The sequence below is a fragment of the Hyperolius riggenbachi genome, chromosome 5 (genome assembly GCF_040937935.1).
Source record: "Hyperolius riggenbachi isolate aHypRig1 chromosome 5, aHypRig1.pri, whole genome shotgun sequence".
Taxonomy (NCBI): Eukaryota; Metazoa; Chordata; class Amphibia; order Anura; family Hyperoliidae; genus Hyperolius; species Hyperolius riggenbachi.
Genome location: NC_090650.1, coordinates 67,884,938 through 67,902,358, shown reverse-complemented (window position 1 = coordinate 67,902,358; position 17,421 = coordinate 67,884,938). Strand labels below are relative to the sequence as shown.

The 17,421-nt window shown below is 43.5% G+C and overlaps 1 protein-coding gene across 2 annotated transcripts in view; it reads left to right on the top strand.

Annotated features, from left to right (window-relative positions):
• Positions 1-17,421, top strand: part of ZMYND11 (zinc finger MYND-type containing 11) — a 136,303-nt gene that overhangs the window by 82,753 nt on the left and 36,129 nt on the right. For both annotated transcript variants that reach the window (XM_068238607.1, XM_068238608.1), the window contains exons 7-11: positions 621-698; positions 3,803-3,895; positions 9,229-9,316; positions 14,575-14,630; positions 16,314-16,391. In XM_068238607.1, the coding sequence (XP_068094708.1) occupies positions 621-698; positions 3,803-3,895; positions 9,229-9,316; positions 14,575-14,630; positions 16,314-16,391 (393 nt within the window). The remainder of the gene's footprint in view (positions 1-620; positions 699-3,802; positions 3,896-9,228; positions 9,317-14,574; positions 14,631-16,313; positions 16,392-17,421) is intronic.

Below are 17,421 nucleotides of genomic sequence, written 5' to 3'. Positions count from 1 at the left end.
AAAATTTGATCCTGCTAAACCGCTCCCCGCTCCCCACCCCACACACAGAGCAAATGCAGGACAGCGCCCTGCGGAACTTGTTTACCATAGCTTTTGACACCATTCCTCTTCACTTCTAGCAGCTGCTGCCAGCTTCTGTACAGCCCAATGCATGCATGAGACTTAATGCAGGTCAGGTGATACATCAGGAGCAGCACAGGGATGTAGCAGAGCAGCCCGCTGCTGTAAGAAGTGAAGGAGACCAGAGCCCAGAGCTCTTAAGTGGTTTCCGCTGCACGCTACAATAGGAGGGGAAGTACATCCCGACAGCTCTTTTATTTACTGCCATTTGGGGATTCTGACGGTTGATTGGATGGATTATGTTTAAGGGGTGTAGTATGTATGTTTTTTTTTTGTTTTTTTTTTTAATCTGTTATATTTGTCTGTTTTTACTTTCAGATATACTGTAGCATTGCAGGTCTAGAAAATAAAGTATGTGCAAAAACTCTGTAATTAACTGCTTTCTGCTCTGGTCTACAAACCACACCAATCTATATGTTTGTGTTGTATGTTTATATTCTATGTATATTTATATTTTATGTTTGTATTATATCTTATATATCTATATATTTGTGTTGCAGACCATTAAGAAAAAGAACCTTAACAAACAGGAAATGGGGAAATACCTGCGATTTATTGTGTCCCGTATGACGGAGAGAGTATGTATTTTCTCATAAAGCTTGGCAGTTTCCATGCATTCATTCCTACAAAATAGATACTCATCTCTCTCTCCCCCTCCCTCTCTCCCCCTCTCTCTCTCTCTCTCTCTCTCTCTCTCTCTCTCTCTCTCTCTCTCTCCCCCCCTCTCTTCCACCCCCCTCTCTCTCTCCCCCCCTCTATCTCTCTCTCTCTCCCTCTCCCTCTCGCGCGCTCTCTCTCTCTCTCCCTCTCCCTCTCCTCTCTCTCTCTCTCTCTCTCTCTCTCTCTCTCTCTCTCTCTCTCTCTCTCTCTCTCTCTCTCTCTCTCTCTCTCTCTCTCTCTCTCTCTCTCTCTCTCTCTCTCTCTCTCTCTCTCTCCCCCCCTCCCCCTCTCTCGATCGATAGATCTAGCCATGGCACTTACTGTCCCTCAGACCAACTCACAATTTAGTATCCCTAGCATAGTCTGTCACCCTGTTTTGGGGCAACTTTGAAGCCTTCTCTACACCGTACAATTTTCTGTCAGATCGGATCTCTTATGCTGGGTACACACTGAGATTTTCTGTCCGATTTACTGTTGAAGTGAACGGAAATCGATCGGAAAGCAGACCGGACATGTTGGAAATAATCGATCTGACAGTAAATCGGCCAGAAAATCTCATAGTATGTACTTAGCATTAGACGGATCTATTAGATCATTTCCAACCGGTCCAATCGGATTGCGTTAGAGTTTGCAATAGATTTTGAGTACTTATCAAAGCAAAATTGATCTGAAACAATTTGGACGTCTACACAGGATGCAATTTCTTATTAGATCTATCTAATAGATCCGTCTATCTGATGGAAAATTGTACCGTGTAGATGAGGCTTTAATTAACAAGTTAGGAAAGGTTTACACTTACTAAGTTTGATTGGGTACCACCACACACCAAATTTTAACCTAATGCCGATTAACATTTCATGTTCTTTTACGTTCACAAAGAAAAAAAATCTGGGCAGACACTGCACACTTTTACCCTTTTATTTCTATTGGCTAATTTCAAATTATGCAAGTATTTTTCCATATATGAGCAATGCATTATATCTGGTAAATAGAATGTGAAAAAATGTGCACATTTTCCAAACATAGAGTTGTGAACTATTATTATTTACTGTATTTATAAAGCGTCAACATATTATGGAGCACTGAACAATGGATACAAATAGGAGTGACGGACAACAAGATACAAGATCATGCGATGTAGTGAAGGTCTCGGAGACCAATTAATGTCCTAGTCAGTCCGTGGGTCTGGAACCCAATGAACCGGCTGCATGTTTACGTTGGATACACTAGGGGAAGACCTTGCCAGAGGCTTACAACTCTGACGAGCCCCTATTCTGCAGCCCCCATGTTGTGTGTCCCACACAACATGGGGGCTGCAGAATAGGGGCTCAGTAGAGTGCGTTAGGGCAATGATGGTGTGGGGGGGGGGGGGGGGGGGTCAGGCTTTAGCTGACCAGCATGGTTGTGGGAGGAACACTGAGTGCCTGGAGAATATAGAGTTGCTATGCATTTGTTGGAAAACCTGCCTGAAAGAACACCTAGCAGCATCCTGATTTGTTCCCATTTATGTTGAATGAGAACCTCTGGATGCATTAAAGTGACCCTGTAAAAGGACTATAGACACTGCCATATGTATTTAACAATACTGATTGCCTGGTTGTCCTACTTATCTGCTGCTTCTTATACTTAAATATGTAGACCCAGAGCAAGTATGCAGATCAGGTGCTCTGACCACACCATCTGCATTCCTGTGTCAAGTGTGTGATTCAGACAATGCTTCAGACAGAAATATCAGGACATCCAGGCAACAGGCATTGTTTAAAATGAGATAAATATGGTAGCCTCCTTGATCCTCTCACCAAGTTGGGTAACAGTATCTCTCCTCACTTCCACGCCCTCCATTTTTTTTTTCATCTCGTGCTATGTTACCAATAAGTTATTTTCTGTATATGTAAACAAAAACTAACTTTTATTAATTTGCATTTAAAAGAAGGTGGCATTTCATGACCGTAACTAGTAGAATGATTGCTACACAATTAGTTTGGGGAGGAGATAAGAAGTCTGAAGTTTTTTTTTTTTGAACCCTGGCTAGTGTCCTCTCTCTCTCCCAGCTATGACGGCTTAGTTCAGATGGTCGTCTGACCCAGCTGCCTAGCGTCTCATCCAAGTGCTTTTAGGCAAGCGTGCGGAAAAGCATTTGTCTGCCTTTGGCTGCTTTTAGCGGTTTTCATCTCTGCAGGGAGGCACGGCTGTAAAATGGCCTTAGAACAGGCATGGGCAAACTGGGCCCTCCAGCTGTTATGGAATGACAAGTCCCACAATGCATTGCAGGAGTCTGACAGCCACAGTCCTCACTCATAAAGGCAAATGCATTGTGGGACTTGTAGTTCCATAACAGCTGGAGGACCGAGTTTGCCCATGCCTACCTTAGAAGCAACCTCTTCCTTCCAGGGTCACCTTAGATGGTGGGAAAAACAGAGCTAAAAAAGCAGTGTTTGCGCAAATGGTGGGAAGTGACGGTACCAGTACTGCCCATACACTTGAATGGGAAACGTTTAATGATGAGCGCCACCGGCAGCAGTAAATGACATGCAATTCAATCTGAGCACCTATAAGTCTCACCTCTGCTATCCCTTGTCCAGGTAGCAACAGCCGGTGCTCTTCTCCTGCAGGTACACCACCCCTGCAAAGCAACAACGTATTCCAATATGTAGAAGAAGGCACTCCACAGGCTCCAAACTTGCGTTTGACTTCTTTATTCGAGCAACAGCACAGTGCTGTTGCTCGAATAAAGAAGTTAAACGCAAGTTTGGAGCCTGTGGAGTGCCTTCTTCTACGTATTGGTAAATGACCTGCAAGCCTCCATGTGAACCAAGCACACTTGGTTTCTCTATGCATACTAAAGTAAACAAACATTCTCAACACCAGGACAAAAAACCCTACTTGTCATCAGGGCTGCCAGGCAACTGGTACTATTTAAAAGGAAATGCATATGGCAGCCTCCATATTCTTCTCACTTTAGTTGTCCTTTAAATATTATATATGTAAACAGTACTTTATTTTGCTGATCATTGCTTTTCAGGCCATTGAACTAAACAAGAAAGGAAAGGACAACAAGCACCCTATGTATAAGCGACTTGTGCACACAGCCATGGACGTTTCCATTATTAATGAGGTATACCTTTTTATTTTTTTTATTTTTATTATCTGCTGTAAATAAACCGGGCGTTATAGAGCCATGTAACTGTCTCTTGGGGCTTGTGTACACTGTGACATTGCTGTGCTGATTTCAGCAACCTATCAGCATACATTACTATGGGGGAACTGCACTGTCAGATGGGTGGTCTCAGAAGTTCTCTAAACTGAAATAAGCATGATCAATGAGAAATAATTTAGAGTTGATGAAGAATCGACCAAAATGTTGCAAAACCATCCCTTTATTTACTGACAAATCTAAAGTATGCAGGTCCTGTGGCTGTTTACACATCCATACCTGAACTGCATATAACTAGCTACAAGATCTGTTTAATTCATAGTTACATAGTTAGTTTGAAAAAAGACATTCATCCATCAAGTCCAACCAGGAAAAAAATAAATATAACACCATTCTTAACCTGCACATATGCGAAAAACACTAACACTGTAACAAAATGTTCAGCCTTATTTCTTCTATCCTATAAGTTCCTATACCTGTTCTAATGTGGTCTGGATTACTGCAGCCTTTTCTAGTTGCACTGTCTCTGTAATATGTCTAATCTTCTTTTATTTGTCAAGCTTTGTCAACCCAGAGAGGAATGCACTGCCTCTTTTGGAATGAATACATGTTATGCACTCCCCCTGCAGGCTCTGTGTGCTTTGTTTACTCATTACAGACAGGGTTGCAGTTTGTGAGGGGGGGTGGGAGGGAGCTGCCTGCTGAGAAACTGTGAGAATCCCAGACTGGAGTGCAGATAATTCACTATGTGATAAAGACTTGTAGTATTCTCTCTCTCTCTCTCTCTCTCTCTCTCTCATCCTGGTTAGTGGCCATGTTTTTTGTTTGTAAACACTGCCTAAAACTGGCGGGGAGTGGCGGAAATGGCAAAGAGGGATCCAGGAGATCACAGTGACTCGATTTGTATGTTTTTTTTTTTTTTTTTTTTTTTTATTGTACAAATCGGACAGTACAGATTCTCTTTAAAAGGCCTGGGCCAAAGGGAAAAATTCCTTCCCGACTCAGATGGCAATTCATATGTGTCAGTAAAGGGATGAGATGTAAAAATTGCTTGATGTTGCATAATTGTGCAATTGGGATGAGCTTCAGAGTTCCGCCTGTAACACACTATAAACCTGTGTGCTGCGGTAGAGAACCGGGGGGAGGGGGGACGACGACGACCAGTGTAATCCACCCTTGTCAGCAGCTGGCTGTTACATTCCACTTCGCTTTCCACTCCACTCCAATGCTGCTTCCTTCTGGCTTTGAAGGAGAAAGTATTGGAACGCAACGGACAGAGGCAGTGCCAAGGGTAAGTTAACACACACACCCCTGCCGTGGCCTGTAGGTGTGCAGCGTCCCTTTCAGTCAATACTGGGATTGAGCACTTGGAAGCCCATCCCTACTGAGCAATATGGCTGCTATCCGCAACTATCTGCATTATGGCTGCTATCTGCAACTATCTGCTTTACTTTGACACGAATGCTGTCTGGATAAATATATGGCCTACGTGGAGGTGGGATACAGGTTTTTATAGTGTTATGCTAGACTGTAATTCCACTTTCCATTTCTGCCCAAGCTCTGGTTTACTACAGTATACTGCCCATAGCTCAGAGCCTGCGGTTATCTCCTGTAGCTGGGCTGTTTAAGGTCATCATGGCCAAATTGGAAAGTAAGATGGTTAGCGGCCAAAGCCTTGTTTGACACACAACCGTAACATCTGGGCACCAAGTTGTCAGATGGTATATTTGGATTCGTGCCTAATTTGGGCTTAAATACTTATTTCAGCAGACTGCATAGACCGTGTGCTGCCCGTCAGAATGATGCCAGAACAGATCGAGTTTTTCTGGGGTAAAGTGCTGGTTACTATTCATGGTTAAAGAGGAAATTTACCAAAAGATAGTGGGAAGCAAAGGAGGAAATAGCCGGCCCCATCCAGTATTAATGCTCTCTTATTCTTCAGTTCCCATTTCAGCCATTATTGCACTGTTTCAGAGTATTAACAACTCCTTTCTCAATCTAGGCTGTATGTCAAATGCATCTAAACACAAAACACACTGGCTTTTTATCTTGAACATGGTAAACTACTAGCCAATAGCGCTGCGCTATAGCTCCCTGCCAATCGCTGCAGTCCGTGCACTAGCCGGACCTGATGGGGAACTGCGCTGCTATGGGTCTATTGGTCGCCGTATGAAAAGCTCTGCCCTCTCTCTTCAAAACTTTTGGTCGCCAGCATGCGTCCAAACGGCCGCCTGTGTCATGCGTACCTCCCGCTGGTCCGCCCACGGGCGCCCTGACTGGGAACTCTGTGACATGAAGTGTGCGGCGGATGTTGTGGTTACTCTGAATAGTGCCGGCTATTTCCTTCTTTGCATTACATTGGCCCAGGAGTGCTGCAGGGTACAAGCTACGGCACCTCATCTGTTTTATCAAGAGCGGTGCTTCACTATCCTTTTGCACCAAAAGATAGTGGGAGAACAAAATAAAAATACAGCAATATTACAATGTGAGAAGTTCAAAAACACAGTAGAAGATCGGTCAAGAAATGATTGATATTCTCTGTGTAATTTGTTCATGGTCTTTGATCCACCATCAGCCTGCAGATCCATCACCATTAGGCTTCTTTCAGATGGACGACTGAACTGTGCGCTTGCCGAGCAGTTCAGTCTGCCGCCCTCCAGTGAAATCTGTGTTCAATTTAAATGCAGCCGAATTGCAGCAGTTGTAACCCCATGCGTGTTAAGTCCTGACACGCTGTGGTGTTGGCGGGCAACAGAGGACTGCGACATGTCACGTTGTCACGTCCAAGCACGGTTGCGGTCGCGCTCAGTTCTGAATCCTGAGGGGGGGGGGGGGTTGGGCGCCTGGGTGGCACCGGTTCTGAGCGTCAGCTGCCTGTGTGAAAGGGGCATTACTGCTGGCGGACAGGAGAAAAATGTACAGCACAAACTGCAATTATCTATATACACACCCTTAATCGTGTACATTAAAATATTACTTGGAGGGGGATGTGGTTGAAGACTCTTAATTCGGGGCACTGGCTATTGCTGGCGGCAGAATTGCATCGGGTTTTTTTTGTTTGTTTGTTTTTTTGAGTACCAGGTCCTAAATTAACCACCTAGCCCTTGCTTTATAGCAGTAAATCACATTTTGGCCTATAACGGCACCCAAATAATCGGTGCAGCTCTGTGCCGAAATTGGCTGCCTCAACCTTTATCAATGTGCTAGGCTAAAACGTTGATGTATGTTATGTCCCTGATGATCCAAACTGGAAAGATTTCTCATGGGAAAGGGTGTATTGGCTACTGATTGGGATGAAGGTCAATCCTGGGATCAGATTCCTCTTTAGTATCTCCAGCAGACTCACCAGTTGGCTGTATTAGTAGAGTGCATTGAAACCCCTAAAATAATGCTGCATATCCTACAGCCTAAAACATCACTGGCTTTAATTCCAGGTCATGTAAACACAGTCTCGGTGCTTTCAAAATTCCAGCTCGGGCTGTTTTATAAACTAGTGAAGTCCTTAAGCTACCGTTACTACCTCCTCAAAGCCAATAAACTTGTTTCAGTGTTCCAGTCCAGGCGGCTGAGGAGTGCTTCTCTTGCATGAAGAATGTGTGCTAGATGGCTCTTCTCAGTGCGCCTATGTTAATTGGTCCTTAGACAGAAGAATCCACTTCTGTAGGTAGTGCTTTGCTCGGCGAGTTTCTATGAAAGTTCATATTTCAGTCATCGTAAAAGTCTTTCTTGCTAGGGTTAATAATTACAATAAAGTGCTTTGTCTTAAAGTGAACCAGAGACGAAGCACCCTCATGTATTTTACCATATATATCAGTGGGAACATTAGAGAAAACACCTACCCTGCTCTCTGTTTTTCATTTTTCACTGCTCAGCCTGCTTCTAATCAGCCCTGATAAAATCCCAGACTTAGCATGCAGTCTGGCTTTGCTCAGGAACATGGACGTAGCAATAGGGGGTGCAGAGGTAGCAACTGCATCGGGGCCCTTGGGCCAGAGGGGCCTCAATGGGCCCTCCCTCAACTACAGTATTGGCTCTCTATTGGTCCTGTGCTCATAATAATCACTTCTATAGATACTTTGAATAGTATTAATAATTAACAAATTGTCCCCCATCCCCTTCTTGCACCTTAGACACTGTAGATGCCATTGGGGGGCCCCATTGTGAAACTTGCATCAGGGCCCACAGCTTCTTAGCCAATCCACTGCTCAGGAATCATTATAGCCGAGTCTGTCTTCTCTGATGTTCTTTCAAGCCCAAGCCTGCCCCTTGTGGCTCTGCTATAATGATTCCTGAACACAGCCAGACTGAATGCTCAGTCAGGGTTTTTATCAGGGCTGATTAGAAGCAGGCTGAGCAGTGAAGGATGAAACAGAAAGTAGGGTAGGTGTTTTCTCTAATGTTCCCACTGATATATATGGTAAATTACATGCTTCGTCTCTGGTTCACTTTAAGTCACTTAGAAAGGCTATATCATGCTTAGAGATGGCTGCTGACTTCCCTTAGCAGTTTTTTTAACCTGAGTAGGGAAAATAATGAATTAAAATGGCCACTCCTCTGATTGTCAAAAATATGAATAAACAAAAAAATTATGTGAAGGTTTTAAGGCCCATTGTTGATATTGTTACATGGCATAAGGACCGTTTTTATTACATGTCGCCACATCTTTGTATTCACAAAGTCTGTAATCAAAGGTTGTTTTATACTATTTGAACATGATCTATGGATCATGTTCAAATAGTATAAAACAACCTTTGATTACAGACTTTGTGAATACAAAGATGTGACGACATGTAATGAAAACGGTCCTTATGCCACTTAACAATATCATCAATGGAGGTAGCCACTTTTTCAGAGGCAAAGTCCCTTAATATCAAAGGTTGTGGCAGTAGGCAATTAAAACCAAAGCATGTGGGCTACAATATAACTCCACATCTCAAATGCCCCAGTTATCATTTCCTTCTGGTCAGCCAGGTTCCAGTCAGATTGTATCGGTAAAGATTGCCTGTCAATGGTAAATACTGGAGAACTGATAATGAAATCCTAATGGTCTACTTAAAATGAGGATCAGTACTAGTGTGGCCATCATCAAATGATTTGCAGCTCAGGAAGTCCTATAGTAGGTCATGCCATGGCCAAATGGGCTGGAGATACATCTTTGTATTCATGAAGTTTGTAAATAAAAACTAGGTTTTATACTATTTGAAAATGATCTACGAGTCTTAAAACCTTCTCTTAATTTTTTTGTTTGTTTATAGTTTTGAGATTTTTAACCTGACTCTCTTTTGTTTCTGCAGAAAGTCAGCGAAGGAAAGTACAAGAGTTATGAGGAGTTCAAGGCAGATGCACAGCTTCTCCTGCACAACACCATTATTTTTTATGGAGGTAAACTCAACTACCTTTGTTTCCTTTTATGTCTTATTTAGCAAGTCCGCAAAGTGTTTTTTTGGTGAGTGGGAAGTCGATAAATTTAGTGCAGTGATTTGATTTACAATTGCTTCTTCTGTGTCCAGCAAGTAGACTGGTGCTCCTTATGCTAGGTACACACGATGCGGTTTCCCGCTTGATCGACTGGTCGATTTTATCTCCGATATGTTCGATCGGGTCTCGATCAATACAGCCGTTGATTTTCTCATGTTAAGTATGCTAAATCGATGGCTGTATCGATCGAAACCCGATCGAACATGTCGAAAATAATCAATCGATCCTGCAGATCGAGCAGGAAATCGGATCGTGTGTACCCAGCATTAATCACGCTTGGATCTGTAATATAAATGACTTTCAGGTCAGAAGGTGCGCCTGACAGTGTTCTACCATGCAGCTTTTGTGCAGCTATCACATAGCGCGTGCCTGTCTACTAGCCTTGGCCATGAAGTAATGCATAGTGACATCCTCTTGATGCAGTAGAGACAAGTGTAAACTATTGAATTACTGTTCCCACGTCTGGCACACCGCACTCATAATTAGTGTTTGGAGTCTCACCCCTTCCCGTACACCTGTTCTGCATATGTGACTTTATAATAGGACAGGTTGCCAAAAAGATCCTGCTGGTGATCAACTTGCTATCAATCTTTTCAATACAAACATCTACTTGTGCTCTTTATGGTAAAAATGCAGAGAGATCCCCACACTACACCTAAAGTTACCCTGTCTGGGGGTGAACTTGCCCATCCTAATTTCAGCAAGGCTTGGTGTACAGAGGCGCCAGAGTAGAATAAAAACGTTTAAAAACCGTCTAAAAGAGGGGGATGTTCAGGTGGACTTACCTCCCTCAAAATCTAAAACTCAATTGAGTCACTTCTGCATCTAGACCCATTGAGTTATACTCCTGTTTGCCTGATGAAGCAGGACCACACCTGCGAAACGCGTTGCACTAAGTGGAGTTCAATCAAATATTTTTGTATTGATATATTGTGACTCAATTGAGTTTTATATTTTTGAGGGAGGGAAGTCCACCTGAACATCCCCCTCTTTTAGACGGTTTTTAAACGTTTTTATTCTACTCTGGCGCCTCTGTACACCAAGCCTTGCTGAAATCTTGAGTCCACCCTCAGTGGAGGGGTGCTACCCCGTTTCCTATCTACAGAGAGCGACATCTTAAAAACCTGAGTGGGGTCAGGTTCTAATACTCCCCACCTGCACTTGAAGTGGTTGCCTATGGGTAACCCATGTTTGTGAGTATATCTAAATATTTTGCTTTTAACCACAACCAACTTAACAATACTACACCATATCGGGCTCTCGATTTCTCTTTGTTCTTCCAAGCATTGCCCATCCTAATGATTCTGTGATCATTTAGACCCCTTGTGGTGCCTTTAATTACATATGTGCTTCAGGCTCATTTGTATGTACCTTGGAATCCCTCAATCAGTGTGTGAGATATATTTGAGGGCATTCACTTATTCCCACTGTGGTTTCTGGTTTGACCACTCCTGTGCTAATTAGTAGCGGTAATGTTGCCATGTGCTGCCTGCGCACGGCAGATTTAGAGGCATTGGGCTCCGTGTCACTTCGGGTATGTTAAATCAAATGCGAAAACCACTGTAGTATTTCTTTTCCAAAGAAAGGAAACCTATCTGAAGTATATTTCATTCAGTAAAGATGCATATTGGGGGAGATTCAACTAAATGTGTGCCTGAAGGGAAAAATTGCCTCTACGGGGTACTCCCGTCAAGGGGAATGGGGAGGAAGCCTCTGGATCCTAAAGAGGCTTCCCCTGTTGTCCTCCACAGGCCCACAGGACTAGCCAAAAAAGAGCTTGTCGACAGCTTGTGCAGGTGCACTAGCACAGACCTGCTCAGCTTTCTTTAAAAAAGGAAGCGTTGGGCAGGTCCCAGCGCATTGGGCAGGTCCCAGGCACAACCTGCTTGACATTGGAAGATGGAAGCCTCTTTAGGACTCAGGGGCACATATGCAATTCACTTTTTCTCCTGAGTTTTCTCCTAGGAGACAATTTTTCATCTTTGATTTATAATAACTTTTTAGCACTTTGCAATGGAAAAGTACCAAAAAGTAGGTGAAAAAGTACTATCAAAATTATTTTGAGTATCTGGTGGCTGGTGGTTTAAAAGGCATTTTATTGACAAGTTTGAAAATCTCACCTAGGAGAAAACACAGGTGAAAAAAGTGAATTACATATGGGCTCGGATCTTAAAGAGGGAAAGCCTTTTTAGGATCTAGAAACTTCCACCTTCAGAGGTGAGTATCAAAAACACTGCATTGTAAACCTCATTTAGGGCCCTTTTCCACTAGCAATCGCTAGCGTTCACGCTGAACGCTAGCGATTGCTGAATCGCAATTACCGGCGATTCCCCGACGTTCGCGGCCGCGATCTTGCTATGCACTGCATAGCAAAATCGCGGCAAATATCGCTCCGCCGCGCGTTCGCGTTCCTGGCAAAAACGAATCGCGGTAGTGGAAATGACCTACCGCGATTCCTATGTTAAAAAGCAAACCATAGCGATTGTAAAATCGCTAGCGGTTTGCGTTTTGCGATTCAGCCAGCGCTGGTGGAAAAGGGCCCTTACACAGTTCCCAGAGAATCTCGATCTACCATATGTCTAGTGCACAACCATTGACTGCTGTGTATAACATAGAATGCAGAAAGGAATATGTTTAGCTGCCTCAGGATCCTGTTAATGCAGATGCATTGAGTAAGCTGCATCAAACCCTTGCATGTCACAACCACTCATAAACATTAGTCACAGTCTGGAAACTATAAAGATTCAGGCTAAAACTTTGCATCATTAAAGAGGATAACCGTAAGGGTCCTTTCACACTATACACGTTGCATTGTGTTATGAATGCAACTGTGGTGAAAGTCTCAGCACACTTTAGTAGTGCTATGTATATAGTAAAGCATACAGTACATTGGAAGTATGCTTCACTGTACATGCGCATGTTGTCTGGTAAACGCACAGCTACGCGTTATTCCGGTGGAACCCCACAAGAGTTGCATCCTTTTTCTCCCTTATGGGGTGGTAGTCATTTCATGTTCATGGCTGCATTAGAGAATTTATATTCAATTAAGTTTTCTCCTCTTGGCACTGAACATCTTAAAGGGACGGTATCGATTGACATGATTCTTTTTCAATTGAGGTAGGGAATGTTTGGAAAGTGCTGCTAAGTGTTGGTGTATACTTTTTGAATCCTTATCTCTCTGTTTACTGTTATCTAATCCCTATCACACTTTTCTGAGAGCAGTCTGCTGAAATTCTGAAGGCAGACTGGGCCATGAGGGGAGGAATTCTCTTCACAGTGCATCATTAACTCTGTGTGCAGAGATCTCAGTCAGAGACAGGCAGAGCTTTCTCTCACAGAGAGCAGAGGAAATGTATCTTATGTGCAACATAAACATCTGTAATTGTGTGTATGAAACCTGATATATGAAAACAAAAGCCTGTCTGCTTCAATATTACACTGTTCGTAGCATGTCTGGTTGCAAAGATTCTTACAGATTCATACCTCTGCAAATGAGGCATTCCAAACATAGCTAAAATCTACACACAATGAATTAAAGCTTTTGCCTCTGATATTGAACATGAAAAGTAGGGAAATGTTAAGGAAATGCTACTTAGACATTATTTGTACATCGTCCTTTTAGAACTCGTGGTTTGATAGAGTTCCTTTAAATGAAACTGGTAGTTCGAATTCTAGACAAATTACTGCAATTGTCATTTATCTGTAACTCATTACCTTCTGTCTGTGTTGTTTACGCTATTTTACAGCACTACAGAAGATTTTGGAGCTTTATGAATCCAAAATAACACTACTTAACCTCCTTGCCGGTTATCCCAAACACAGTTCGGGGTAACCTGCGCAGGAGGATTTCTCAGGCCCCGCTGGGCCGATTTGCATAATTTTTTTTTCCTACACGCAGCTAGCACTTTGCTAGCTGCGTGTAGTACGCGATCGCCGCCGATTCGCCGCTACGCGCCGAGCCGCCGCCCCCGCCCCCCCCCCCCCCCCCCCCCGCCCCAGACCCCTGCGCAGCCTGGCCAATCAGTGCCAGGCAGCGCTAAGGGGCGGATCGGGATTCCCTCTGACATCACGACGTCCATGTTGTCTGTGACGTCATCCCGCCCGGTCAAGCCCTGCAGGAAATCCTGTTCTCAACGGGATTTCCTGCATACTCTGATCGCCGAAGGCGATCGGAGTGGGTGGGGGGATGCCGCCGCTCAGCGGCTATCATGTAGCGAGTCTTAGTTTTAGAGGAAAGTGTAGGCATATACGGCGTAAGGCAAGGAAAGAGTTTAAGTTTGGGCTTCAGGGTAAACTGGAGGTTCTCTCATATCTCCAAATAGTGTGTGTGTGTGTGTGTGTGTGTGTGCGTGTGCGTGCGTGCGTGCGTGCGTGCGTGCGTGCTTTACTGACTTGATTCCAATTGAGAATCTGTGGAGGCAGTGGCGTAGCCAAGGAGCTGTGGACCCCGATGCAAGATTTACATTGGGGCCCCCCCCCCCAAGCACTATATACGTAACAATTGATATGGTGCGCCAAAACCTGCCAATGGCCACTACAGTGTCAGAGGTGCAAGAAGGGGATGGGGAACAGTTTGTTAATGATTACCACTATTCAAAGTATCTATAGAAGTGATTATTATGAACACAGGACCAATAGAGAGATTATACTGCAGTTGAGGGAGGGCCCTTCGGGGCCCCGATGCGGTCGCAACCTCTGCAACTCCTATTGCTACGCCCCTGTGTGGAGGAAGCTAAAGACCAGGGTGATGGCATGAAGACCCTCCAACCTGAGAGATTTCAAGCTCATTGCCAAAGATGAACGGGCAAAAATACCTGTGGAGACATGCAAAAAGTTGGTCTGCAATTATAGGAAGCGTTTGATTGCTGAAATAGCCAATAAAGGCTTTTCTATTGATTATTGAGAAGGGTATGAATAATTTTGGACTGGACAATTTTTGCTCAAATGTAAATAAAAGCTGAGACATGTTTTTCTTCCACAATAATGCCTCTCGTACATTGTTTTATTATCTTTTGGGAGACACCTATGTCATTTCCCGTAATAAATAACTTTTAAGTCAAAATTTACACGCCACAAACTTCTGTAAGGGTTGGTATTGTTACCAGCGATAAACCATTACGACAATATTGCTGAATCCTGTGTCTTGTGTTTTTTCCCTACAGATGATAGTGAGTCAGCGGATGTGGCTAAGGTTTTGTACACGGACACGTGTCATGAGGTAATTGTATTATACTTATTTTTTTCTTTCTTCTAGTACGGATTATAAAGCCTTAGTTCGCTTTACCTGAGGTCTTTTTTTGTTTTGTTTTGTTTTTGATAGTATGTACAGGAAACTATTCCATCACTCGCACAACTATGTCCGACACTTTGAGTGCAGACAGCCCCATCTTCTGCTACTGCACTTCTTTCTTTTTTTTTTTTTTTTTCTTCTACCTTCAACCAAAGGTGTTTATTAAAAATCAATTAAGCATGTACAGCATATACCAGACAAGGTTTATAAAAAAAAAAAAAAAGACAGGCAATATAGCACTAAAGGGAATAAACTACAATGGTCATATTAGCCTTGATTAATACATAGGAAGGAGATGGAGTGAATAAGGGCATTGTACACTTTGTAGATCCATCTTTCACTCACTTTAGAGAAATTGGTAGAACACCCTCTATGCTAGTATACAAAGCATTTAAAGGGCAGTGTAGCTTTCATCCTGGATTTTATTTTTCATCTGTGGAGGGGAAGGTAGGGGACAACTAGCGAAAGGCCGCACATTGCTTGGCAGCAAAGAGGGTCTCAAGCATTAACGTCTTATGTTTAGGCGTGCTTTCATCAAAAACATTTTCAAATTCAAACTTTGAGGTCCAGTGTTACTCAGGAAACTGCTTCCAGAAGGTAACTAATTTGAGGGCACTCAATTTAAGGGCGCTCAAAACAAGAATATGCTCTGCCCACTATATAATATAAGCCAAAGGGTTCACAAACTGGGCTTTGTAGGAGCAGACACAATAAGTAATGCTTAAATAGGTCCCCTGGGACCTGTGCAGAGCTTTGGCAGTGGCACACATTCATCTGTCAACCAATGTGCTCCTCTTGTGTCCTCTCTCCATCCCTCTGGCCACCTGTGACCCCATGGCATGTATGTAGTCCCTTATCGTACATGACTCTGGGTCACGTGGTACACCCCGGCAGAGATGGGCAGAAGCCACATGAAGAAGCATGCCTGCAGACGAGTGCGCTCTGCTGGCAACACTCTACCTGGGACCAGGGGAGCACACTTTTGATTGGGGAAAGGGGCCTTAGTCGTCCTTAAATCTATTGCCATGCACTCGAGCACACCCTTCCGAGTGAGATTTTTCTGTTTGGAGCGACATATAGTTTCGATCAAAATCTGATTTATTTATGTAAGCTCTGGGTCATGACACTGGAAAGAGAGAACCATTTGCTCTCCCAGCGCACAGGGAGGTGGGGGAGCGGCAGGAGGCGCGGCTAGGGAGAAAGCTGCTCAATGGCAGCTCTGGAGACCCTGTAGGTATGCCTCTGGCAGGCGTTTTAAACAGGGAATCCCTCTCCCCTATGTTTACCTCCGAGATAGCGGAAAATATTTCGAGGGCTATAGCGTGGCGGTGGGGAGTCAGAGCGGCGGTGTGGGGACACAGAGGCATGTCATCAGGCAGAGAACATGCCTCTGTGTCTCATCTGCCCCTCTAAAAACCACCTTGGGTGCTCTTTAAGTGTCTTTATCTCTGGCCTCTATTTCATTGAGTTGGAGGACAGACCTACAACTAATGATCAAGCTCCCCTTTCAAGATGTCAACAGTAAGAACGTCTGCAACAAAAAAATCTTTATTGTGCAGTGTAATAGTGCTTTCACATGAGAATAATAGTTTTTGTTTTTCCTATTTTCAGCTGGATGAGCTACAACTTTGCAAAAACTGCTTCTATTTGTCGAATGCGCGGCCTGATAACTGGTTCTGCTATCCCTGTGTACGTAATGGAAGATATTATTTTGTCTAACCCTATCCTTTTTAACAAAAAACAAATGCTCCCCAGATCAGCTGTACAAACGGTGTTTTAATAAGCTGTATTGAAAAGGCTAGAGATGGACAAATAATTCCCAGTTGATGCAGATTTTTATGCAAAATTATGCAGTTTGCAAGTGGACCAATCAAAAGCTGCATGTCTGTTTTCAATCTGCATAAAGCTCTGAATTATTTGCATCTCATTGACCATCTCTAATACAGATTTTTCCTGTCGAGTGCTGAAAATTAAAAAGGGGTGTGGTTTCCCCACTGCTTTTGTTCTATAAATATGTTATTGCAGTAAATGTAACATCATTGGCCTGCAGCAAACTACTTCCCAATTTGTGCTCAGGGCTTACCCAGAAGTCTGCACAAATCCCCTTGAAAGTCCTGAACACTAATACTGTACATAGTTGCCTTTTTTACGCAAACCTAAATACCATTGTAATGAGAGGTCTGTGGGCTGAAACAACCGTTCCTTTTCATTTTGGCCAGAAGTGCATGCAGGTGTCCCCTGACATCGCTGTCCTGTAGTGATCTGCCTGGTCAAACAGCTGCCATCTAAATTCTTTTGTTCCCTCAAAGGAAGCTCCCTCAGTGGGGCACTGCTCAAGCACCACCACCTTTTCCCTCATAGTGCAGTACATGTTGCTTGGCTGGACACTGAGAAGTGTGTCTGTGCAGCGATCATTCCAAAATTGGCACTCAAAACAATCTGTAAAGATCATTTTGGGTATTTGGGTATGTGGCTTAGCAGGGCTGTGGAGTCAGTACAAAAATCATTTGACTCAAACGAAACCTCTGACTCTAGGTACCCAAAAATTGATCCAACTCCACAGCCCTGTTGCTTAGGATGTCTGTTGACTGATTTGGAAAAGCATCTGCTCATAAATTTAGTACTGAAATGTCTTACCAACTTTTTTTTTTTTTTTTTTTCAACAAAATGTCATGTAAACCTGTCAGTCAGAGGTGATTATTATTTAGCATTTATGATG